This window comes from Pelodiscus sinensis, chromosome 5 (assembly GCF_052426305.1).
Source record: "Pelodiscus sinensis isolate ZL-2025 chromosome 5, ASM5242630v1, whole genome shotgun sequence".
NCBI classification, from domain to species: Eukaryota; Metazoa; Chordata; order Testudines; family Trionychidae; genus Pelodiscus; species Pelodiscus sinensis.
In genome coordinates, this window is record NC_143056.1 from 52,780,989 (window position 1) to 52,803,915 (window position 22,927).

Below are 22,927 nucleotides of genomic sequence, written 5' to 3' on the forward strand. Positions count from 1 at the left end.
AATCATTGTCCTTTGTCAGCTGCAGCAGATTCCATTCTTCTAATTTCCTTAGGTAAAAATATACAGAATAGAAACTCCATTTTTTAACCGTTTAAACTCGCAGATTTTTTTTCTCATCAAGTGCTGTTTCAGATTTATTTAGAGGTCTTTTTGTTTTTAGTTGTCGCCATCAATTATTTTTGAGGCACGAATTTAAATTGCAATAGAGTGAAGAATTTGGAGGCGGGGATCCTTCAAAGTGATATCATCCCTTGCTACTTAAAACAAAGCAACCTTTTCCTTACTGTTATGATTCATCTGATTTAGAAGGGAAGCCAAGAACATCAGTGATTTATCTCCCTCTCCCCCATATGTGCAGAGCTTGGTGTCCCATCTTCTCCTTAACCTTTCACTCCTTTCTCTTCCCTGCAGATTTGCTCGAATCTGTTTAGTTTAATTCTTATTTTCAGAAGATCTTTTTTTCTCTGTCCCAGTGTCGTCAATAATCTGTTTTCAAGAATTTAGATTTGCTGTTGCCCCTTTCCCTTATGCCCCCTCCCCCTCCACACAATCCTTTTAAGATCAACTCTTTAAAGTGTTTGCCGATAACATCTCCGGGATAGAGATTATTTTTCATTGGGTCTATTGTGAGAAGTAGCCGGCTTATTGCATTACTGCAGAACACATTTCAGACTATACAATTGTAACAAATGAACAACTTGTCTTCCACGGACTCACTGCGGGATCCAATTAGTTAGTAAACCTTTTTGCACAAGTTTTCTAATTATTTGCAAGAGTTGCGGCTTTCATGGGATTTCTTAAATTCGACAAGAAACTGATTCTTTTCAGGATGAAGTCCCGCATCAGATAATAGCACTGCCCCCTTCTAGCAAAAGGATCAATCCTCCAGCAAATGAAAGATACTTACGTACGTATGCTTTTTATAGGCTGGTGGGCTTCATTACGTATTTATCGCTGGAGGGCAGCATGTGAAAAAGATTCATTTTGGTGCTTCAAATTTAAACTCAGAATTATTTTTTGAAAATCTTAAACGGGTATGCAATCCATCGCATCATGTGACCACTTCAGCAATACCTTTAATTGTAACATGCTGCAACTTCAGCACGTCTTTATTAGACTTTTTCATCGCGCTGGAAGGGGAGGGAACAGCCACAGGACTAGTAAATGCTGACTAATAGCTATGGACACCTTTACAAATATTTTAAACAAAAGTGTTTGCAGCATTAAAAGTGTATATACTTCCTGACCTGACTTTTGTTTAAAGGGAAAAGACTGTGGTTTTATATATTTATATACACACGTATTATACCTAGCTATATCTAGCCATACATAAGCCAAATGCGGAAATTAAATGCCATATACAAAAATATATAGACATGTAAGTCATTTATATGTCCTCAATGGACTTTTAAACAAAATTAACCCTTTCAGAAGAAGTTTTTCCTTGAATTAGGTTTAAAAATTAACACAAAGTATCACAGATATGTATATTTAAATTATCTCTTTCATACAATTATATATTACATGAGTTTAAACTGTACCGTCTATGACACCTCTAATTTAATACATAGTATAGTAACCGGGGACAAATCACACTACCAGTTTTTAAATAGACTTCTCCATTGAAGTCAATGGAGAATTCTGATAAAAAATGAAATGGTCTTAGCTTTTGATTAGGTAGACTGCTCCTTAAAAATATATAATATAGATTGCAAAAGACAAGGTGAATTAAGAAAATAGGAGCATGTGAAAAATGGGGGCCTACCTAGCTAGCACTTTGAATTCCCTGTAGCTTTAATGCCTTTGGAATATTAATTCTATTTAATAAAAGAGACAAAAACTATCAAGTATATATGAATTTAGCCTATTTTTATTTCTGTGTCTTCATAGTAAACATTTTTTGTAAGTGACAAACACGGGCATATGACCACAGTATCACAATCAAGAAATTTTAAGACGACATTAACAATCACTCAAATTTATGCGGCATTTGCGCAACACAGGTTACATATTTGCAAGGTTTACCTATAAGTACAATAGGTATTAACATTTCACTACATTTAGAAAAAAATAAAGGTGACCTGTTAGTGACCACATACATCAAAATATACACAACACAAACTGAAGGCAATCATTAATTTTGTCCCCTTCTGATTCATTGGAACGGGCAGTGCTGCAAACTGAAACAATGTTGTTTTTGTTGTTGTTTTAAATTACTTCGTACACGGAGTGCATTTTCTAAAACCCAATCTTTGGTCTAAAAGTAAACAAAAATCAAAAATCCATCTCATTAAAGAAAAGGACAAAATAATAAATGGCCAAAATGTAGTTCTTGGGCATCGTTTACTATTACTTCCGCTTAAATACAAATTACATTTTAATCTTTTCATTGTTTTAATAAATTTAGTATTTTTTCAAGGTCTGCGTCCACCCACATATCCATGATAACTTATAATACTGCAAACATGGAAAATCTGGAGGCTTTTAGTTATAGACTTGTCATGTTTGAATAAAAATTGCAAAAGCAGTCACTATTTAGATACACAATCTACTATAATTTTGACTTCCAAACTTCATAGTCTACAATGTCATCTCCCCACATTGCACCTGGCTGACATTCCTCACCTTGTTGGAATAATAAACAACCCTAAAGACTGAACAAACGTACAGAAAATGCGGGACTTAATAAAAAATACCTGGATGTTTTTCTTTTAATTATCATTTACAATGCAAATGTGTGTAAAATGTTCACTTACAGTCTGGTCCCATGGATGTTAATGTATTAAAGGGTTTGAAGAAGACCCCTGATTCTGATGTGTGAAATAATCAGAAAGTCCCCCGGAAAGTCCTGTTGTAAAACTTGGCAAAGAAGGTCTTAAGGACTCACAAGGGAGAGTGGAGGGCGCCTGTGGAGACGTGGAGGAGGAGGCTGCCCTGGCCGTCATTGAAGTGCTGCTTTGAGAAGTCATTGAAGGGTGAGGAACATGGGGGAAAAAGTAACTCGTCTGTCCTGCTAGAAGGTTTACAGAGCAAGGGTTTAGGGAATAGGTGCCAGAGCAGGGGACTGACAAGCCACATGGCACTGAAGCGGCCAGAGCTGCTGCTGTGAGGTGATGAGTGGCATAAGGTATCTCTCCATTGACTAGTCTATCAACACTTAACCCATTAGACGTGGAAAAGGAGTGGTTGTTTCCCAAAGAGTTTTGAGTCAACACTGAACTGTAGGGCATGGGGTGGCTGGGGTAGGCGGACGTGGTCCCATTGTAACTCAAAGTGCTGCTGGCCCGGGGGTGGTGCAGGGAGAGGAAAGGGGACATAGGCCAATACAAAGATCCAGCCCTATCCATGAATGTCAGTCCGGTGGAGGTGAGCCGAGCGCCCCGCTTGAAAGCCAGCTTGGCCCGGGAGGTGGTGGACCTCCGGCGGAGCTTGCCCGTGGTCCCCCCGATGAAGACGTCGTCGCTGGAAGGGTCCAACATCCAGTAGTTCCCTTTGCCCGGGTCGTCGTAGTGGCGGGGCACCTTGACGAAGCACTTGTTGAGGGAGAGGTTGTGGCGGATGGAGTTCTGCCAGCCCTGCTTGTTCTCCCGGTAGTAGGGGAAGTTCTTCATGATGAACTCGTAGATGCCGTTGAGGGTGAGGCGCTTCTCCGGGCTCTGCCGGATGGCCATCATGATCAGCGCGTTGTAGCTGAACGGGGGCTTCTCGTACTTGCCGTTCTTCTTCTCCCCTTCCTTCCCGCTCTCCCCTTCCTTGCCCCCGTCCGCCGCCCCCTTCTTCTCCTCCGCCGCCGCCGCCTTTTCCTTCTCCTCCAGCTCCGCGCCCGAGCCCGGCTCCCCCTTGCCCGGCAGGGTGTCCTTGGCCACTTCCAAGGTGCCGGAGGTGGTGGCCGCCGCGGCCGCCGCCACCACGGGGGGCTGCAGGAGCAGCTGGTTCTTCTCCTCTTCCTCCTCCTCGGCCGGGGCAGCCCGCTGGGGCTGCTGCTGCTGCGGATGGTGGTGGTGGTGGTGGTGATGGTGGTGGTGGTGGGGGTGGTGGCTGTTGTGGTGGTGGCTGTGGTTGTTGTCGCTCTGGACGGCTTCGGGCACCAGGCTGTTTATGCTAAAGGAGGATTTCGGCAGCATTTTCACTTCCTTCCTATCTCCCATGTCCAACATCACACGCTAGCCCGGGGGGGAAAGTGGCGGCGGCCCCGGGAGCAGCGCACGGGGCGGCGGTGGCAGCGCTGGGCAGCGAGGCGGCAGCACCCCCGACGGGAGCAGCAGCAGGGCAGTTGGACCGCAGGCTCCGGCGCTGGCACGGCATGTAGCAAGGACGGGCGCCGCCAGGCAGGGACCAGAAGGGAGAAAAACCAAACCCAACGCCCGCTCAGAGACAGGGAGCAGGCGGCCAGCCCCGCGCCGACTACTGCATGCTGCCCGGTCCCCCCGCTTCCACCAGAGCCCGGGGGGGACAGCGGCAGCCGGGCGGGTCGGCGGCGGAGAGCGGCAGAGGCAGCGATAGAGGCAGCGTTGGCCACAATTAATTTCAGAGCTACAGACGCACGCTAGGGCTGTAAAAAAATTTTTGGTTTAACCTTTTCCACCGGCCGCCCAATCAGAGCACTCGGCGTGCAGGAGCGTCTCTCCCGCCGCCAGCCAATCAGGACTCCCCTTCTCCTCTTCCCTAACCCCTTCCCTCTCCTCCTCCTCCTGTCCCCCCTCTCCCCAGCACCGCCGAGCCCCCGAACCGCGCAGGGATCGCAGGGAAGGGCGCATCGCCGCGGAAGCGCACCGTTCTCATGCCTCTGCCGCCCCACGCTCCCCTCCTCTTAAAACCAGCCTCTCCCCAGCCCACTGTATGGGATCGTGTTAGTTTTATTGCCTCCGTGTTTTCCACGCGATTAAAGTTTGCTTCTACCTTTTTCAGGCTGGGAGGCGAGAGGTCGGTGCAGGGGCCGGGGAGGGAGGAGTGAGGGATGCGAAGGCAATGGTGGTGGTGCTGGTACAGGGGAGGCACTACTTTGCTTACCCCAGCGCTGTCTACCGGCGGGCGCAGCGTATCCTTTCCTTTTAGGCCCCTTGTGTTGATTTTTTTTTTTTGTACTTTTTCAAGCATCAGTTTGAAGGGAGAAATATTTTTGGAGCTTGATTAAAAAATGTTTTGGGAGGGTTTGTCCCCCCCTCCCCCTCCCGGGTTTGTTTTGCCCTGTTGGTTTACTGCCGCTTCGGGCTGTTTCTTTCTTTTTTTGGTGGGGGGGGGGGGGGGGGGCGGAAAGATTTACTTACAACCCACCTTGCGTGTCCGTCCTGCAGGGGTAGAACGTGATCTCGTTCCCCGGCCACTCGGGGTCCTGCACATCGGCCTTTCGGGGAAGAATCCAGCGGCAGCTGCTTCCACCCCATTACAGTGCACTTGGCAGTGCCAGCCGTTTGGGCCTTTACTCTCTTGTGTGTTAATCTCCGAACTGTGTGAGTGACCGGGTTGGGGGAGGGAGGAGATAGAAACAAGGAGTGTGCGCGCGTGTGTTTATGTGTGTGTGTGAGAGAGAGCGATCGGGGTGAAAATAATGCACGTTGTAAGGCTTTGCCTGTAACCGCCTCTCTTCTTAATTTCATTCTCTGCGCCTCATTGCCACTTTAAAGTTCCCCTTGCAATCGGAAATGTTCCTCGCCACTCTTTCTGCACGGTAAATGCTCCTTCCTGGAGGGGTTTGTTTTGAACAGCAATAAACAACGCGTCTTGTTATTTTTTTTCGTTGCTCTTCTTTTCACCGCGTTTTGTTTTCAGTTCGGGAAAAGTAGGCCATGTGCAGATATGTGTACATAAAACAGCCCTATAAACAACCCGCTCACTATTTGTTGCAATTTGTTCCCCCCCCCTTTTTTTTTCTGTGCGATCCGTGCTGTTGTGGTACTGCTGTTCTTGTTTGAGGGAGGGGGCTGGGGAGATAATGAGGTGAGTGCTGCGGGGTTAAATAAAATAATCTTGTAGCGCTCCTTTCCTACTATCCTTCTTTAAATAAATACGAGGGGAAAGGGGCGAGCTTACGGCTAAGATGTCCTGGGGACAGGAATTCAGTGTTAATCATCCAGCTCAAATCCTTCTTTACTCGAGGTTTCACACACACAGGCTTTTTACTGAGGGAGCAGAAGAGCAAAATATCGCCCAGGGAAAACATATGGATCACATTAAAACAAAGCAGTAAAAAAGGGCAACAGACATTTTTACTTTCTCTGTCGCTGCATAAACACCTTCCACTGGTGCTTCTTCTGTAGGATTATAACGGGTGAAGGGGGAGGGGGAGAGCGATGCAGGAGAAAATATGTGGAAAACTCAATTCTAATATATAATGTTATTCAACCTACGGAAACTCAGATTAGAACTCAGCAACGAGTACATGGGGAGGGGTGAGGTTGAGAAGAACAATTACAATTGGCCAATAATAAACGATTGCAACTGGGGATGGCATGAACTCTGTGCATTGGATTAACCTCGAATGACCTTACCACAATTGTATTTATTTATCCTATTTCGTAACAGGTCGCTACTGACAAAAAAGATAGAAGTCAATGATCAAACTTTTTTAAAAAAGAGATGTTTTCCGTATTTTTAACCATTTTGAATGATAATCCATGTCAATGCACAACACTGTACTGGAATTCTTCAGAAAACTTGTAGTGTGGCCTATGGCATGATCCTCTGATAGGACGGGGTAAGAGGAAAGGTAAGATCTGTGCATATGATAATGATGCTGTACATTTAATATGTATGATTATGGTGTACGGGATCCCTTTTGGGTGGTTGGGCCCACTGCGTTTTCTTACTCGGTCTAGCATGTAATGATTCGATGTAACCGGATTCTCGAGAAAGGACAGGTTACGTAAACATTTACTGATGTGGAGTAACTATACTATTTGTACTCTGATATGCAGGAAGGAAAGTGTTGATTAACACAGAAGAAAAAAAAGCGAAATTAGCTGATTGCATGCTCATAAGTGCAAGCTGTCATTGAACTGCTTTTAAAATAGACACAGCTGGGTGTTTGTGTTGAAAAATTTCTTGTGTTTTTGCTAATACTGAAATAAGCATGATTTTGTATACCAAACATTTTCAGATCATTAAAATTTGTAATCTGTGCTGGTTTTAAACACAAAGAAAAGAAACAGATTCATTTCGCTGTAAAATTTGCTGATATTATATTAACTCAATCAGGTCTGTGTAAATGGTGCATTGTGCCTTATCAAATCTCTTTGATCCATTTAATACACAAAGTGCCAAACGTGTGTATTGTTTGTTAACATTGAACGTTTTATTCAAATCCCTGCTCTGCAGCATACTGGAAGAGATCTCGTTTAATGTAACACTGACATCGCCTGTTGAAATTTTAATGCTCTGAGGGGTTCCTTAGGTCAAAGCTGCGTTTACATTGCTCTGTGATCGAGGATGAAAATGTAGCACGGGAAAAATAAACACTTCGTCATATTGCATTTCTGAACAAGGGTTTAATAACGAGAGAAACGTGCCTTTAAAATGCCTAATAATCTAAATTTAGTGTCCAGCCATTTGTCATGGCTGCAGAATAAAGCATTGTACCCAAATTTAGGATTTCTTAATATATTTTTTTAATACTGAGGGTATACAATTCTCCCTAAAAAGGAAATTCTTCTTTCAAATTGTAAGACGTATCTTTCTACGGCCGTGAGGGTTTCATTCATTGTTTACAGGACACGGGAGGATATGTAATAGAAACCGCATCCATTACGATCTCTGACGGATGTTAACGTCCAGGCCTGTCTAATTTTTTCCTCCGTAGAAAATTCTCAGTTTATAGAACTGTACATATAGATATTTACTTTGGAAACGCAGAATGTGCTGGTCTAATGGCCAAAGCCTACACTCTTCTCTCTCAGACCTGACTCAGACAGAGTTCCCATTCGTTTCAGTGGCAGCTTTGCCTAGATCACAACCGAATGGATTATTTGACCCCGAGACTATGGCGACATTAGGAGTTATTCTGAGGTTACTTAAAAGGGACGTGTAAGCCCAGGTGCAATGCCTGGGAAGAGGAGTTTGTAGGTAAGCCAAGAACTACAAACGCGAAGAACAGGCGCAAAGAATGTTACTCCGCTCTTTGTGTGACTTGCGTTTCCTTCCAGCAGTTCACGCTCATTGTTGGTGTATATTCACCTGGTGTCCCTACTCCCTTGATTTAAGAACTGGAACAGTTTGATATGGCATAGAATGAGAACCCGCAGAAAGACTGGACTAAGGATTCGATCTGAAATTTCGCGACCCAGTCCTTTCCAGAGAGTGCTTCGATTATTGGTGTATTTTTGGCCATTTTTCTTTATTCTTGATTTATTTGAAAGAACTAAGTCAAATCGTACCCACCGGCAACCTGAACGAATCCAGGTAATCTTCAGATGCTTACGTTGTGCTCTTTTTCATGGTGTTCTGTTTGTTTTCAGAAGAAGGTAAGAGATACCATAGACCAAGAGTCACACACGCTGGTCAAATGTAATGACACCTTAAATATGATTCAGTGTTTCTTCCGCCGTTAATAAAGGGTATTTAATAACCAAGCTTCGATGACATCATGCTTCCATAACACGAGTCAGAGCACTTCGTTTTATCATCCCATAATGGCACATTAAATGCAATCAAGTGCACATCTATTTGCCCTGGTGGGTATAGGCTTATTTGTTTCCCGTTCCCTGAGCAATTGAAGTGAGCTTTGCGTGCAAAGCAACCTAACCATCCACTGATACCTTGCTTTTGGGGCATTTCAGGCGTGTATGGAGCAATGCACTAACAATATGTGTCAAACATTTTGAAGCTCGGGAGATGAGAGATTAATTACGTATAACACACCCATATATTTACATATATACAGTTATGTATAGGTGTCCTCTCTCTAGCCAGCTCGCATCTAATCCTTAACAGCTGGTAATGGTGCTAACATTCAGTGATTAGAAGTTACTCTATTTAGCGTGTTGTATCCTTCTTCTGTGCGTTTTGGTTACAGGTTATACGATTAGGTTTGCGAGAACAGTAGTGAACTAAACTTCCCAGTGAGAGGTCTTCACACCAGGGAAGTGTTACTTCGCTGCAGCAGCCGTGCCTCGTCACTCATTAGGAAGCTGCAGGTTGTCAGGCGCTTCTCTTGCGCGCACACGCACGCACACACACAAAACCGCAGCACTGAAACTAAATTAAGAAGCCGATGATTAAGACAAGCGTCTGCGAGGCCTGTCATTTCAGCATCCTTCCATCATAACATTGTGGCACAGGGAAATTTGCTTGAAAACCTGGGGAAAAAATTCGATGGGAGAGCCTCCTATTTGAGATAGCATACGTGTTCACTACAAGTGTACACTGGAGCTACTTCGGGTGCAAGCTAGGAATCCGGAGAGGCAATGACTGCTGCAAAGACCACTGGGCGATCCAGGCACGTCCTGAAACTCTGGTAAGTATCTCTCCAGTCTATTGAAGCAGGACCGTAGGCACTATGCGAATCAAACTGGATCATTTTGAAATCCACTGCCGGGTTTCTTCACCAGACGTCGGGGGAACTCCCCCTAACGATAGATCTGCAATGAAAAGTTCTTACTGGATGACTAATGGTTATTGGCACTGAGAGCCCCTTTAAGGAGAGCAGCACATATTGCGCCGAAGACCCTGCAAGTACCCTTTAAATACAAACATTTTAAGGTCCCCCCGGTTGCTTTCGGGCCATTTGGGTGATGTGTCTCCCTTGGCCCCACTTTTTAGAATCCCACCCCCTCAACCCGCTCCTCCTCCCGCCCAAGGGGTGAACAACTCTCTTGTTAAATGTTTCAAGAAGAGCTAAATTTCTCATTCCGTGATCTTTTGAGAATCTGCACCGTACCAGAAAGAAAGCACGACCAGTAGAGCACAGTATACTGTATAAGGAGGAGTCTACAGAACTCCAGGACAGACAGCACTAAAACAATGAAAGCAATCAACCATGTTTAAAGGGTTCCTCTAACGTTAAACTTATGCAAGTGTCTAGAGTATTCTGGGGGGTGGGGGGAGGACCTTGGAAATGGGAAACCATTGCTGTAGGGGACAGAAGCGTTTATTGATGTTGTGAGCGTGAAACGGGATAGAATTAGGGGTGACAGAAACAGAGAGGAGTAAACATTATAAAGCGTACAATTCCCACTGTGTGCGTAAAGCAGAGAGAAATCTCAAACCAATCCAAGGCAAATAAAGCTACAGATCCGACAGGAAATGTTAAGCGTTCCTAATCGTATTATATTGATAAGCGTTCGAATGTTCATAGCCTGGCACGAGTTTCGTTGCTCGTAAACGAGACAGAATAGTCTCATATTTGCATTAAATATGAACCTAAGGGGTTGATTTAATTTTCTTCAGAGTGCGAACTACCAATAACGTTTTATTTGTCTGTTCTGCAAACACATGCATATGGTAAATATGCTTCACATAGTACAGCGAAAGTCTTGCCTGTTTCACAAGGGAATTAAAAGAATAATGATAATAGTATTAATAAAACACCAGTCACAGTTACCGTCAGAATCTTTGTAAACGATAACAAAACACAAAGAAAAATGTAAGCAAGTTTCAAGTCTCATGCGAGGCTGTATATTTAAAGAAATCACTTTACCTCGATCGATTCTTAAAGCATGTCTGGGCCAGAAAGTTTGATTATATCTAAGCATGCCAAAGTTAGCATCTTGCATTAAAAAATTTGAAATAACAGGTGACGAAAATTAAGGGAGCAAGACGGATTTGTAAAACGCAGCAGTCTAAACCGAAACCTTTAGCTGTTCGTGGACTGCCCTCTCAACTAACACATGCCACCCCCACCTCCCCTTCAAAATACTACCTTGAAGTCCCTGAAATGCAGTGTACTATGTTGGAAATGACAAATATTATATTTTGTGTTTACAGCTGTAGCTATGGCAAAAACAATACATAACACATTCCTAGCCCCTGTCCCCCATCATATGGACACACACACACCTCTCCCTCCTCCCCGAGTTATTTCATTTCAACGCTTCAAAAACAGACTGGTGGGGAATTTTCGATGCGAGATGACACTCTATAGATCTTAGCGTTATATTTGGTCATTTCAACAAGCCACATTCGCTACAGCTGTTCCTTAGCTGAGGTGCATTCTTTCCAAAGCAAGAGAGCAAAGTTTTTTCTAAACAGAGTCCCAGTCAGACACGCCGAGTGATAGACCCAGGTTTTTAGGCCCTTGAGGAGTTGAATGCTCTTTCTCACTGCCAAGTGACAGCAACATGCAATAGAAAACATAAAACACACAGATAACAAGCACGCATCGAAAAGTCACTTGCAAGCCAGGTAAACTTCTGCACTTTCACATGCAACTTCAGCTTTCTCCGAGTCTTTGGTTCAAACGAAAGCGCAGCGTGTCTGTGTAAGGTGCTTATTTCAGACTGTATACGGTAACAGTGACACTGGTAAATCATAAGCACCGGCATAGGAGTGACCCTAGGTTGATGGACCGAAGTTGTGTACGTACTGAATCTTGATAGCCTCTTGGGACTACTCGCGTGAGTAAGGCTTTCAGGATTTGAACTTTCTATATACATTATTATCAATACACTTTATGTTGGTCAGAACGCCTCCGGGTTTCTTCCTTTTCTCGGGAGATGGGGTGTGTGTGGAAAGACGCGTTTTGCTTTATCGTAACTGCTGTCACTGTTAAGTAAGTTTCTTTGGGAGGGGTTGGTACCATACCATAACAGTGGGTGTCTCCATTTATTATTTTTAATAATATGATATGTCTTTTGTAGAGAGCCTTCGTTCTGTGTGTTTGTTTTTGCTTCGCTTCTTGAAGTGTTCTCTGTGAAGCCCCAGCACAAACACAAAACAAACAAACAAACAAACAAACAAAAATTACTGGCAACAAGTGAAATCCTATTTGTGTCCCTCCCACCAAGCATGGACCGTGCTTCGCTAAAGATCTGAGTTTGTAGTTTTTGCCTTGACGTTAATTTGTCCAACAAAGCGAAGCGGCTGCAGACAGACTCTCCATGCAGTGACAAGAGGAAAGAGGAAAAATATTGAAAGAAACAATTCTCCAGAGACCTTTCTCTTTGCGTGTTTTCTCCTCTCAACCTTTTAGATTGGACAACACACGCACATATCACACATAGACACAGGTTGTGCTTCTCCGGGTGTTTTTGGAAAACAACGTTGCATGTTGTTATTTTTAGCGGAGACATAAACATCTCAAATGAATTTGGTAGCTCAGGAAACTTAAGTAAATGAACTGCATCTCCTTTGGATCCTGGCAAAATATTATAAGTAAAAGGATCGTATTGCAAAAATGTTTTTGCTCTTAGTTTCAAACACCAATAATCATGAAGGTCTGACGGTTTATGTGTTTAAGAAAAGTGCCAAATTATATTGAACAAAACTATATTAGTTTAGAGATGGATACAGTTTAGAGATTAGTTTACAGATGGATTCTACTCCGCCTCCCCCCCCCCCCCAATGATGGATGCAGCTAATCTTTCTGATGATATATCAGGATAGTATACAAGAGCAGCAATAAATACATTACATTTTATCATAGATGGAACCCACCATTTATAGACTAAATATAACTAACTGTCTCTTAAATTAACCAATCTAGATTATAAATTACTTGTGCTTATTTTTACTTTCAGATGCAAAGCATTGGGAAAGATGACTACGTTCGGGTCTGGCCATTCTAACAATATGCAAACAATATTATTTCACGTATTCTAACAAATTACAAAAATATATTCAACTTTCTCTGTTGTTGTGAATGCATATTTTGTCACACGATATGCAATAGAGAGAGTCTTTGTATTATTCCTCGAGCTATTTTTTTGGCATCGACGTATTACAGATAATTGCTTATCGTGTTAAGCTCTTGATTTGTAAAACTATATGTATGCGCTTCAGGTTTATGGCACAACGCTGAGAGAAATAACCAAGAACTCTGCAGCTTTATTCTACTATGCTTTATTTCCATACCCGAGCAGTCCACTCATACATTTGTGTGTCCCTCTATAGTCTATACCTAAAGATAGCCAAGCATCCCTTGGACTTGTTTCCTGTAATCTACACCAAAAAGAACATATGAACAGTATACAGATAATTGCTCTAATTGCTGGGAGGAATGTAATTGGAGTTATATTTTTCTGTTGCACTGTGTCTATAACTATTCTCCCTGGACAAATATTAAAAACTGAACTGCTTGTCTCGACATGTTCCTGTGTTTTGAAGCACAAAAAGCACAACAAAATCATTATAATAAAGCGATCAAACCTTATTATGTGCGGAACATATTTTTTTGTTTGTGTACTGCCTTCTTTGCACCACAATGAGCAAAGCGCCATGGTACTGCATATGCCTTCCTCTGGACTCTCGGATTTTTAAGACCAATCGCTTTAAGGTTTTAGGGAAAGATATGGTTTCCCATATTTCAAAAGGGACGAGGCTCTATTTATACATTTTAGAGAAGGATACATTACTTCAGAAATAGCAAAACAGGAACAGAGCTGCAATTTTCAAGAAAATAGGATTCCAAAATATAGAAATAATAAAAAGTAGCAGAGACGATGTATAATTCAATCAAATTACAGAAAATTGCTTTAAAATCCAGAATAGTAGCGATCTATTATGTCTCCGTTTTATTAGTGACAAGTACAATTACTCTAAAATAAAGAACACTGGTGAATATATAATTGGCTGTAATCATGTTAGTGTTTGAATAAAAATGACGGGAACATTTAACACTTTGACAACAAAATGTTCAGAAACAACTTATTTATTCAAACAGTTTTTATTTGCATCCACGTGAAGGAGAAACACACTTTTGCCTATGAGAAATCAATGACTTTTCCCTCTCAATAAATAAATATTTTTAAAAGAATATTAATTATTTTACTACCCAAAGCTTAATACAGTGTCCTGGGTATATCTACTTTATTACTGGTTACTCCGTGTTCAAAGGACGCCATCTACAGGAAAAGATCTTTATGCTCAATACAAATTTAATCACTGATTACCTCAAAACTCAAAGCTAATATTCCTCTTTAAATTCTGCCCCGGTTTACTCATAACAATGATCACAATATTTGCTTCTCTCGATTCAGTTTGTTAACGGTTGACATGATCTAGGAATCCTTTTACAGGAGGCCTCTTATTTGCCTGTGGGAGACGTGATTTTTTTTTTTAATTTTCCTTGACGAAATACATTTGTCTTGTTAACGCAAACTGATTTATTTAATGATTGTTCAGTCAGTTGCTGGAAATGCGGGTTACATTGTCCAGGTTTCTCTACGTGATGATGAACGTGGAAGAATTCTAACGAGACCCCAAAGGAAAAAAAATCAAACAAAAACAAACAAACAAACAAACAAACAAAAAACCAGAACCAAAAAAACCTCCCCCATCCTTTGAAGGCAGACTATGCAATGATTGTGTCATATGGAAACTAATAATTCTCTACTTTTAAGTTAATCTATTTACTCTTTGAGAATACACACACTCCAGCTAAACCATCAACAAACTAATCTGTTTAGACACTAAATACCTTGCCCCCAGTGCTTAATAGTTAGGGTTACAGTTCCGTTGTATCGGTCCAGCCCTTGCTGAGAAATCCAGAGGAGAAAAAGTGCCGCTTAATATTTTGATCATACAAATATACCCATGGAGTTGGTTTACACGCAAGACCGCAGTGATGTGATTCAAATACCCGAGTTCAAACATTAGAAAACACAAGGAGGAGTTTAAGCAAGCGTTCAAGAGTTTCTTTATTCTGGTTGCTTCCAGTCAAGACAATGATTTTTTATCTTTCTTTCTTGCCAAATATTTATTCCTTTCTTAGTGATTATTACTGCAGAAAGGGTCCGATATTGCACTGCGGGGAGCATCTGATTCCAATTTGGGGCGTATAGGTTGCTCCCTGAATTTGCAGAGTGAGCTCAGTTCCAAAGATTCAATTGCACATTTCACTCGGGACGTGTAATTCGTTGATACACTCTACATCACTGGTGTCTGAGTTTATTTGTTTCAGGTCCAGGGCATAGATGGCTTTTGACATTTAAGTTGAACATTCAATTCTACTTTAGCGTATTATAAGAGCAATGGTAAAATTTGCAACAATTTGGGACAATAATTAAGAGATCAACAATTGTTTCTAGTTAGAGAAGTGTATTATTCATAAAGCTGGTTAAAAAAAGTTCAGATTATTTGTGTCTATTTCCCCATCTGATCCTTAATAGACGAAGAATGGCCAACGCTGCTCGTACAGTTTTTCTTCTTTATTATTCCACGCCTGTCTCACGCGGCTGAATGTTTTAAACCGACAGACTTTGCAAAAATAGTAATGTTTGAAAACTTAATAAAATAGTAAGGAAGAAGGTTTCCCCTCCCTCTTCACTTTTCAACAAACACTAGTGGAAACTGAGGGTTTCGGGTTCTTTTTTGTTATGAGCCTAGCCAGTGGCTTCTATTTGAACTCGGAGGTCTATCATTTCTTGTCTGCATTTTATTAAACCGCAGATGTTAGCCTTTTTCTACGTGTTTAGGCTGCTAATGCCGACCATTTAACACAACAAAAAATGCTCATCTTTCGAGCCCTTCGCAGGGGCAGCCATAGACTTATGCACCCTTTCCTTTAGGACACGGTCTTTCGGGGTTGGAAAAAGGGGAGGGGCCGATGGAAAGGGGGTAAGTCTAACAAGTTTTTAGTGGGAGCTCTTGTTTCTCCTGTTTTTATGCCAATGATTTCAACTGACGTATGTTTCCCCCTCCCAAAGCAGCCAAAGCACACGTTACAATGACACAAATATCCCCTGCAAGAGACCCTAACTCCTGAGTCTAGAGAGGAACTGAGGTCTTTAACTAATCTTCCCCTTTCCCCGTTTGTAAACTTCCATCAACATACGTCTTATCCGAAGGAAATTCACATCAGCCTCTCCTATTATTGGCAAGGCTTTATTTCAACCCCCTTGCGTAGGTTTATCGTCTTTAATAATGAGTGGGGACCAATTTTCTCATTTTCCTTCAAGCTGACTGAAGGCGCAAGAACACAAGGACCCTCAAACACTTCAATAAACAATTCTACACGTAATGCCAGAGCATCTACAGTGATGCAAGCATTCGTAGAGAAAAAACATTGGAGGAATTTGGTGGCCCAAACCATTATATTTTGTTTCGGATACCGAGTAGCCTACTAGTTACAAGCCAAATATATCTCTGTGGGGGAGATCCAAGAACTTTCATTACCGCGTTCTAACTTTTCATTACAGCCCAGCTAAAACAAAACAGAAACCTACAGTCTTGATCCGAACTGCATCAGCGACATCTCGTGTCCGAGATGCGCAACTGCAGCTTCTGGATTCACTGCGCTTCGCCTGTGGATTCACTGACTCCAGGATTTCTTCTCGTAAGAAGCAATGCTGCCTACTTTCCAAAGCAGCACGTCCACCCTGTCTCTTTACGGACGCAAGACGTGTGCTATGCCAGTTAGCTTAGTAAAGCTGTCAATTAATTTTAGTGAAGAAGGCCAGGACAAAACTTCTTACAAGATTTCGCCTCTGATTTTCAAAGCAATAGGCACTTACTTCTTCATGTAGGGGCTTCAAAGTTTTCGGTACAAACTAAACTATCTGTCCCCCTAGCCCGTATAAATGGAATGGTTTTCTTGATTGCCGTTTCTGGGCATTTTGCATTTTTTAACATTCATTTTCTCCCTTTCCCTGCAAGAAACCTACATTAAAACAAAGAAACAAGAGCGATTAGGGAATCACCCATATTTTCCCAGGTATAATAGTTAAGTGGCAGCATCATTAAAACGATTGCACAAAGTGTGTAATGGTAACTTTCTATTAGCTGTAAGAAAAATAGGAAATTTTGACGCATTTCTCGACTAAATGTAATTATCCTATTTAAGTGTTAGTGTCAGCTCTCATTAACAACTCAAATAATCTTTCCCCTTCGGCAGACCTTGTCGGGTGCATCGATTTAATGCCATACACAACCAAACAAAGACAAACCAGCAAAACAAAGCAAAACAATAAAGCAAACCACAACCACTTGTTTATTCTATTATTGTAGCTTCATTGATTGCAGTGCAAGAAACTTGGCAGACTCCGACTGTATTTGAAGATATGTCCTTCTGCGACAGCACCTTTTTTTATATCTTTCTAGCTCTTCCCCAAGGAAAAGTTAAGAAACGAGGCATCTGTCTTCTCATGAATAGCCGTCGCAATAACGGCAGAAGGGAAGGCTTTGAATGACCATTTAAAAACCCAATGGATACAGAAACCCAGAAAGGTAGTTTCTGCCGTGCTCAGACAAACTCAGCAACCGCACAATAGTCTTTGCCGGGCAGTGCGTGGGCAAATGGAAACAATAGTTGTTCTAACTTTAGGAGCTATTTCTGCATCGCCGTAAGTGCTAGCCAGCCCTGATCCAGCTGCTAGAACCACAGATACAGAATGAAAGAAGAAAATGGCCATGAAGAGATGAGCCACGTAGGAAATAACCAGCATTAGAGGGACAGTTCAAAGGCAATCAGCAGACCGTCCCACCAACACAAGGCTGTTTCCCACCTCAGTAATAAAGCAGATAAAGTTTTGCAGGCCAGTTAAGCGTTGCAAATACATATGTGAGCGCGACCTCCTGTAACCCGCCTTTACCTGGACAACGGTCTGTGTGGGGGAGAGGGAGACGACGGGGAAGATCGCACTGTTGACATAAACAGGGAAATAAGCAGAGATTGGGAAAGCGGTTGCTGCGGGAGGAGCGGGGTCAGCGGAGAGGCTGAAAGACACACAGGATTAGCGGTAGCTCGGGTCGCAGGGGCTTTGGCAGGTTTGTACCGATTCCCGAGCGTTGCACTACAGCGAACGCCTGTGCAGCTAGCTAGGAATCTAGAGAGCTCCCGCATGGGAAGCGCTGTTGCAGCACACCCCCCCCCTGTTCCCCGTTTGCCTGACTTTATCCAGCGGCAGGAAAGGGTGCCCCACCGCCACGGTATTGCTGCTCTTAAAATGCAGAGCGAGAGATTATCTATCGCGCCCCGAAGAGCGACCCCGGCGCACACCCTGGCTCGCTGGAGAGGCAGGATATTGGCTCTCGGTTCAACAAGCCAGGGCCAGTCCCGGGGAGCGCGGCGCGCCAGGACTGCGGAGGGGAGCCCAAAGGTCCCTCCTCCGAAGTCACAGAGCTACCTGTAAATAACTCCCCCCCACCAATAACAACTCCGCCTTCCTGCGGAGCCGGAGCCGAGGCTGCCTAGGTACCTTTCTTCTGCAACAAGCGCCATCAGCCTTTTAACTCCAGCTCCGAAGGGAACCTGCAATTATGCCCCCCCCCCCCACTCCCAGCACTGCACTCTCTCTTTTTGAAGCCTTCCGCGAGGGAGCTTGTTTGGATCGCGAGTAAAAGCAAACCCTGGGAGGGGGGTGGGTGGGAATCCGCTTTGCTATTTACACAACTCATTGTCATGCTGCACTCAGTTTCCTCTCTCGCTGTCTGTCTAGCTGGGGGGAACTCAATGCGGGGAAGTGCGGGGACCAAAGACAAAGCCAGTGCAGCTGTATTTGAGTTTCTCACACACTGTCAAACGCGCCCCGTCTCATTATTCTCCACGCTGTTGTTATTATTATCCTACCTAATGGGGACACATTCTAAAGAGAGGTACTTGGCGGCAAACAGACAGCGCTCCACTTGAATGCTCCGAGATTCCTTTAGGAAGAAGCCAAAGGCTCCCACTTCTCCCTGCTTGGAGCCCTTGGCAAATCTCGCTGGTAAAAGCCGAGACATGCAATTTGCTTCTTCTCCCCCCATCGTTCCCCACTTCCCAGAGCAGCAGGTAGATTGTACTGTCTAGTACCCCAGCTGCTAAACTGGCTGTATTGGCAACCTGGTGCTGCAGTCATGGATACAGGAAAACATTGTTGAGCTACTGATAACTCTAGAGGGGTCCCGCTTGGTGTGGGGGAAGAAAGGCAGTCAGTACACTTAGATGGTATTCTGCGGCGGAGTGAGGTCCCGAGTGGGAAAGGGTGACAGATTTCGCCAGGGCTAAAACTGTGCTAGTCCCATCGCCGGGTTTCTTTTGGCAAAAAGCGTGGAACTAAATGTACAGGACCGTCAAAGCGCTGGAACATATTCATAATAAACAAGATCTGCTCGAAAGAGCCGCGGATGACTTTCTTGCAGATTACACTCCAGATCAAATTCTGCTTGCCTCTACTCCCGGGGATAACCCTATTGAAATCAATAGTACTTGCCCTCGTGAATAAAATAAATAGAATCTGGAGTCACCCACGGACTGAGAGTCAACTATGTTGCTCAGTGAAGCTATATCATAATGGCAAAAGCAACACGAAGGGCCTTGGTCAGTCATCCGGGCCCAAGGAAATTACCCATAGACTCTCATTGCGATTGAGAGCTTTGGCTGGGTGAGGACAAAGTAGTTGGTCTTTCCAAATGCATTTCTGAAAGCAACAGAGCTAATAATTTTCCAGAGGGACTAGGAGGCGAGGATCTCTCTCTGCCTCTGTCAGTGAGTACCTGGAAAGTAATCTTTGCCTCCAGAACTATTGGGATAGTCACAGCCACATGTTAATGTCCATTGTGTTAGTAACTCTACATAATAGACATCTCAGCATCCCACGCCTAGACAGGCTCTTAGGCTCTGGTTGCTTAGATTCCTTTTTCTTTCTGTAACCAGCCATTAATCTCAGCAACGCTAGTGAGTGAGTTCTCACCCGGGAAATAAAGCCTTCCCATTCCATCACGTGCCGGGAGGGGTCAGAAACCTGTCCGATCAATGCAAGAGACCCCGATCACAATGCGCTGACTAGGGGTTGAAGCCCGCTGCACTGCGAAGCAATTGCAAAGATACTGCTCACCCCGCTCTGTCATACCCCTTTCTCTTGACGGTTCCCAGAAGATACTATGGGCCGCAGAGAACTGACTGTTATGTAGCAGCTATGCGAGTTTAACACAACACAGAAAGTCAGGGCTTTCTCTAATCGGATTACTGGCGATTTCTCAAGACGGGAGTGTCTATATACAATCCCAAAGCCTACTTTAGTTTTGGTAACACATCCCCAACGTATTTTAATTTTCTGATCAGGTCTGGCGGCTCCATACTTTACAAACAGAAAACACCTGCGTGCAATACACATGAGAGTTGTTATGCCACTTCTACTTTGTCAAATTCCAACATCACCCTTGCTTTCAGGCACTCTTAATTTTTTCACGTTCATGACTTTTTTTTTCATTATAAATGTCCTTGGTCAAGTGGAAAGAGGGTTTCCATTATTGACAAAAACAGCAACCAATTTTTATTTTAAAAACAATGTGTCCAGGGGAGCGTAAGTAATAACAACAATTTTCCCAGTCAAAGCACTGATTTCACAGTTGGTATATTTCCTGATCATTACAATCATGGTACCAACATGTACAAATCAAACACAGATAATTAACCTAATGTAACTAACGTTGTTTCATGCGACCCTTTAGACCTTTTTCCTGGCTAATTTTCTTGTATGCTTCATGCGTGTGATATTAATTGAAAGCCACAGAGGGATGATGCTAGTTACTGACACCGAGAATAGGTAACAATCAAAATAATCATGGATGTGACTGGTGTCTTTAAACAAATAAGAGAAGTTTTACAAACTGGAGCAACAAGCAAAGTAGAATAGACTCATTGAAAGTTCCCATTAGAATAGATCTTGGCTGCCTCTTTTCCATGTTCTCAGTACTATTTCCTAGGCGAATTGATTATTATTGTATTCTCCCACCCGGTATGTTATTACCAAAGCTCATTTTACAATTTCAAAGCAGCGCTGTGTGCTGAACTCTCATTTATCCCCTTCTGCCCTACAGTAGTCTGCTTTAAAGCTTGTTAGCATCATTAATTTGTTAGAGGCAGTTCCAAGCGTCAAGTGTAAGAAGAGAATAATGACAAGATCAGAGAGGCATAAGCCAATAAAACTTTCACACTTATGCTCCAGGGTCACCTCAAAGCTGGGGAAGTGGGAAAACAAAATACACAATTCAGTTGTGTGTGTGTGTGTGTGTGCGCGCGTGCTTCTTTATGTATGTCGGTCAGAGGTTGCATCTAGAAGAAAGCATGGCATGAAGGTAACACTTCCACGCTGAACTTTCTGAGCCAGCTTTGATTTTCTCTGTTTCAAGTTTTTGTTTTACCTAAAATGATTGTGGTCATCAGTGTTGCATGTAAAGTAATTGGCAACAACTAGTTTGCTGCATGCAATGGACAAGAAATGGAAAAAAATGACCTTAGATTGAAGATTTCTACAAATAAAACACGCTTGATATCAAACTGTATTACAAAATACCTTGATTCCTCCTTTGACATATTATCACATAAAGATCTTTCCATTTAAAGACAAAGACTCCACAGCTGGAGCAAAAGGCAGCGGCCAAACACCAGCCCAGGGTTTGGTTTTGGTTTTCATGGAAAATGACCAGCCCTTTGCAATGGGACTGGAGTATTTTATACAGCTGTGGAATTTGGCAGGGCCATCGCTCAGTCTCAAAAGGCACACAAATATTGCTGTAGAGACCTCATTTCTTTTAGATGCCACTCCAATTCTTGTAGATTTTTGTCTCAAGTTAAAATCCTTTACCCTTGCCTTGCATGAATGAAAAAGGCAGAGCAGTTTTGGAGACTTTAGTGTGAGAGCAGAACATCCTTGGAAGTTGAAAAAACTAGTCCATGCGTTGGAGACTCCAAAACATGCTTCTTCCAGTGTTCCCTTGTCCCTGAACTCTTGAATATTTACTTCCACTCCCAGACCTCCATGTGTATCCTCAGTAATTTACATTATCTGTCTTTCTCTCTCTCCATTCTTGAGCCATGTAGAAACAGGAATAGCTGGTCGAAATCTTTTAAAGTGTGGTGTTTTTACAGTTATTGAGATTTCTCAGCTCTTTTCTCAGGTTTTTTTCCACTGATAAAGGGACACACATTCAGAGTAAACTAGCCTGAGGAATTGTGTTTAAACATAACTAGTTCTTAACATGACCTTGCATAAACAAGGGAGGAATGCATCCCCCCTTCTCTACCCCTCCTGCAAACACCTACTTGTTCTGTCTCACTTCCTTCCTCACCCAGAGAGGAGGTGTGGCTTTTACAGAAAATGTATAGAGATATGCATAGACGAAAATCAACCAATTAGTCAGGAGTGGTTCGGTAGGAGAGCTCTATAGAGTGATGTGTGGGACCTCATGTAAGTAATGTAAGTGGCCAGACTTTCACCTTTCCTCCCAACCCCCAGGGCCCATTTCAGAGAATAAATTCCTGGGAGAGAGGCAGAGGGACTGGAAAACTGTGAGGGTTAGCCTCCCAACCCAGCAGATCCTGGGCATCTATAGGGAAGGAAACCTCAGATAGGAGGATGCAGATGAGTTTGTGGGAGGCCTCACTCCTCTACATCACACTGCGCCTCCTTTCCCAGGCAGGACATGTTCTTCAGGACTCAAGCATCAAGAGCCCTCAGAAAACATGAATCTCCCCAGGACTAGCCCAGGATGAGGACAGCTAATTCTTGGTGCCACTTATTCAAAACCTAGTGGACCCAGGTCAATAAGTTGGATAAGTATCTTGGGACCAACATTTTTACCTTTTTGGGAAAGGTATAGCATTATAAATCATAATAGCTAGAGATGGAAAGACCCACCACATCATCAGGTATTTGCCAGCACTCCCAAAACCTTAGATAGAAAAAGGAAGGACACTCCAGTTCTATAGAAGCACAACTCAATGGTTAATTTGGTTTCAGATGTGCAGGTATGAGTGCTAGCCAATTAATACCCATTTCTAACAATAATACCTAGATTTACAAGAAGTGCTTCAGATGTTAGCTAATTAATTCTCCTGATAGCACCACCAGATTGGTGT

At 43.1% G+C, this 22,927-nt stretch overlaps 1 protein-coding gene across 1 annotated transcript; it reads right to left on the reverse strand.

The window, feature by feature from the left end:
- Nucleotides 1-1,712: 1,712 nt before the first annotated feature.
- Nucleotides 1,713-4,570, reverse strand: FOXG1 (forkhead box G1). Its single transcript, XM_075926999.2, has one exon. The coding sequence runs from the start codon at nucleotides 4,155-4,157 to the stop codon at nucleotides 2,775-2,777; it is 1,383 nt and encodes a 460-aa protein (XP_075783114.2). The 5' UTR covers nucleotides 4,158-4,570; the 3' UTR covers nucleotides 1,713-2,774.
- Nucleotides 4,571-22,927: the final 18,357 nt, after the last annotated feature.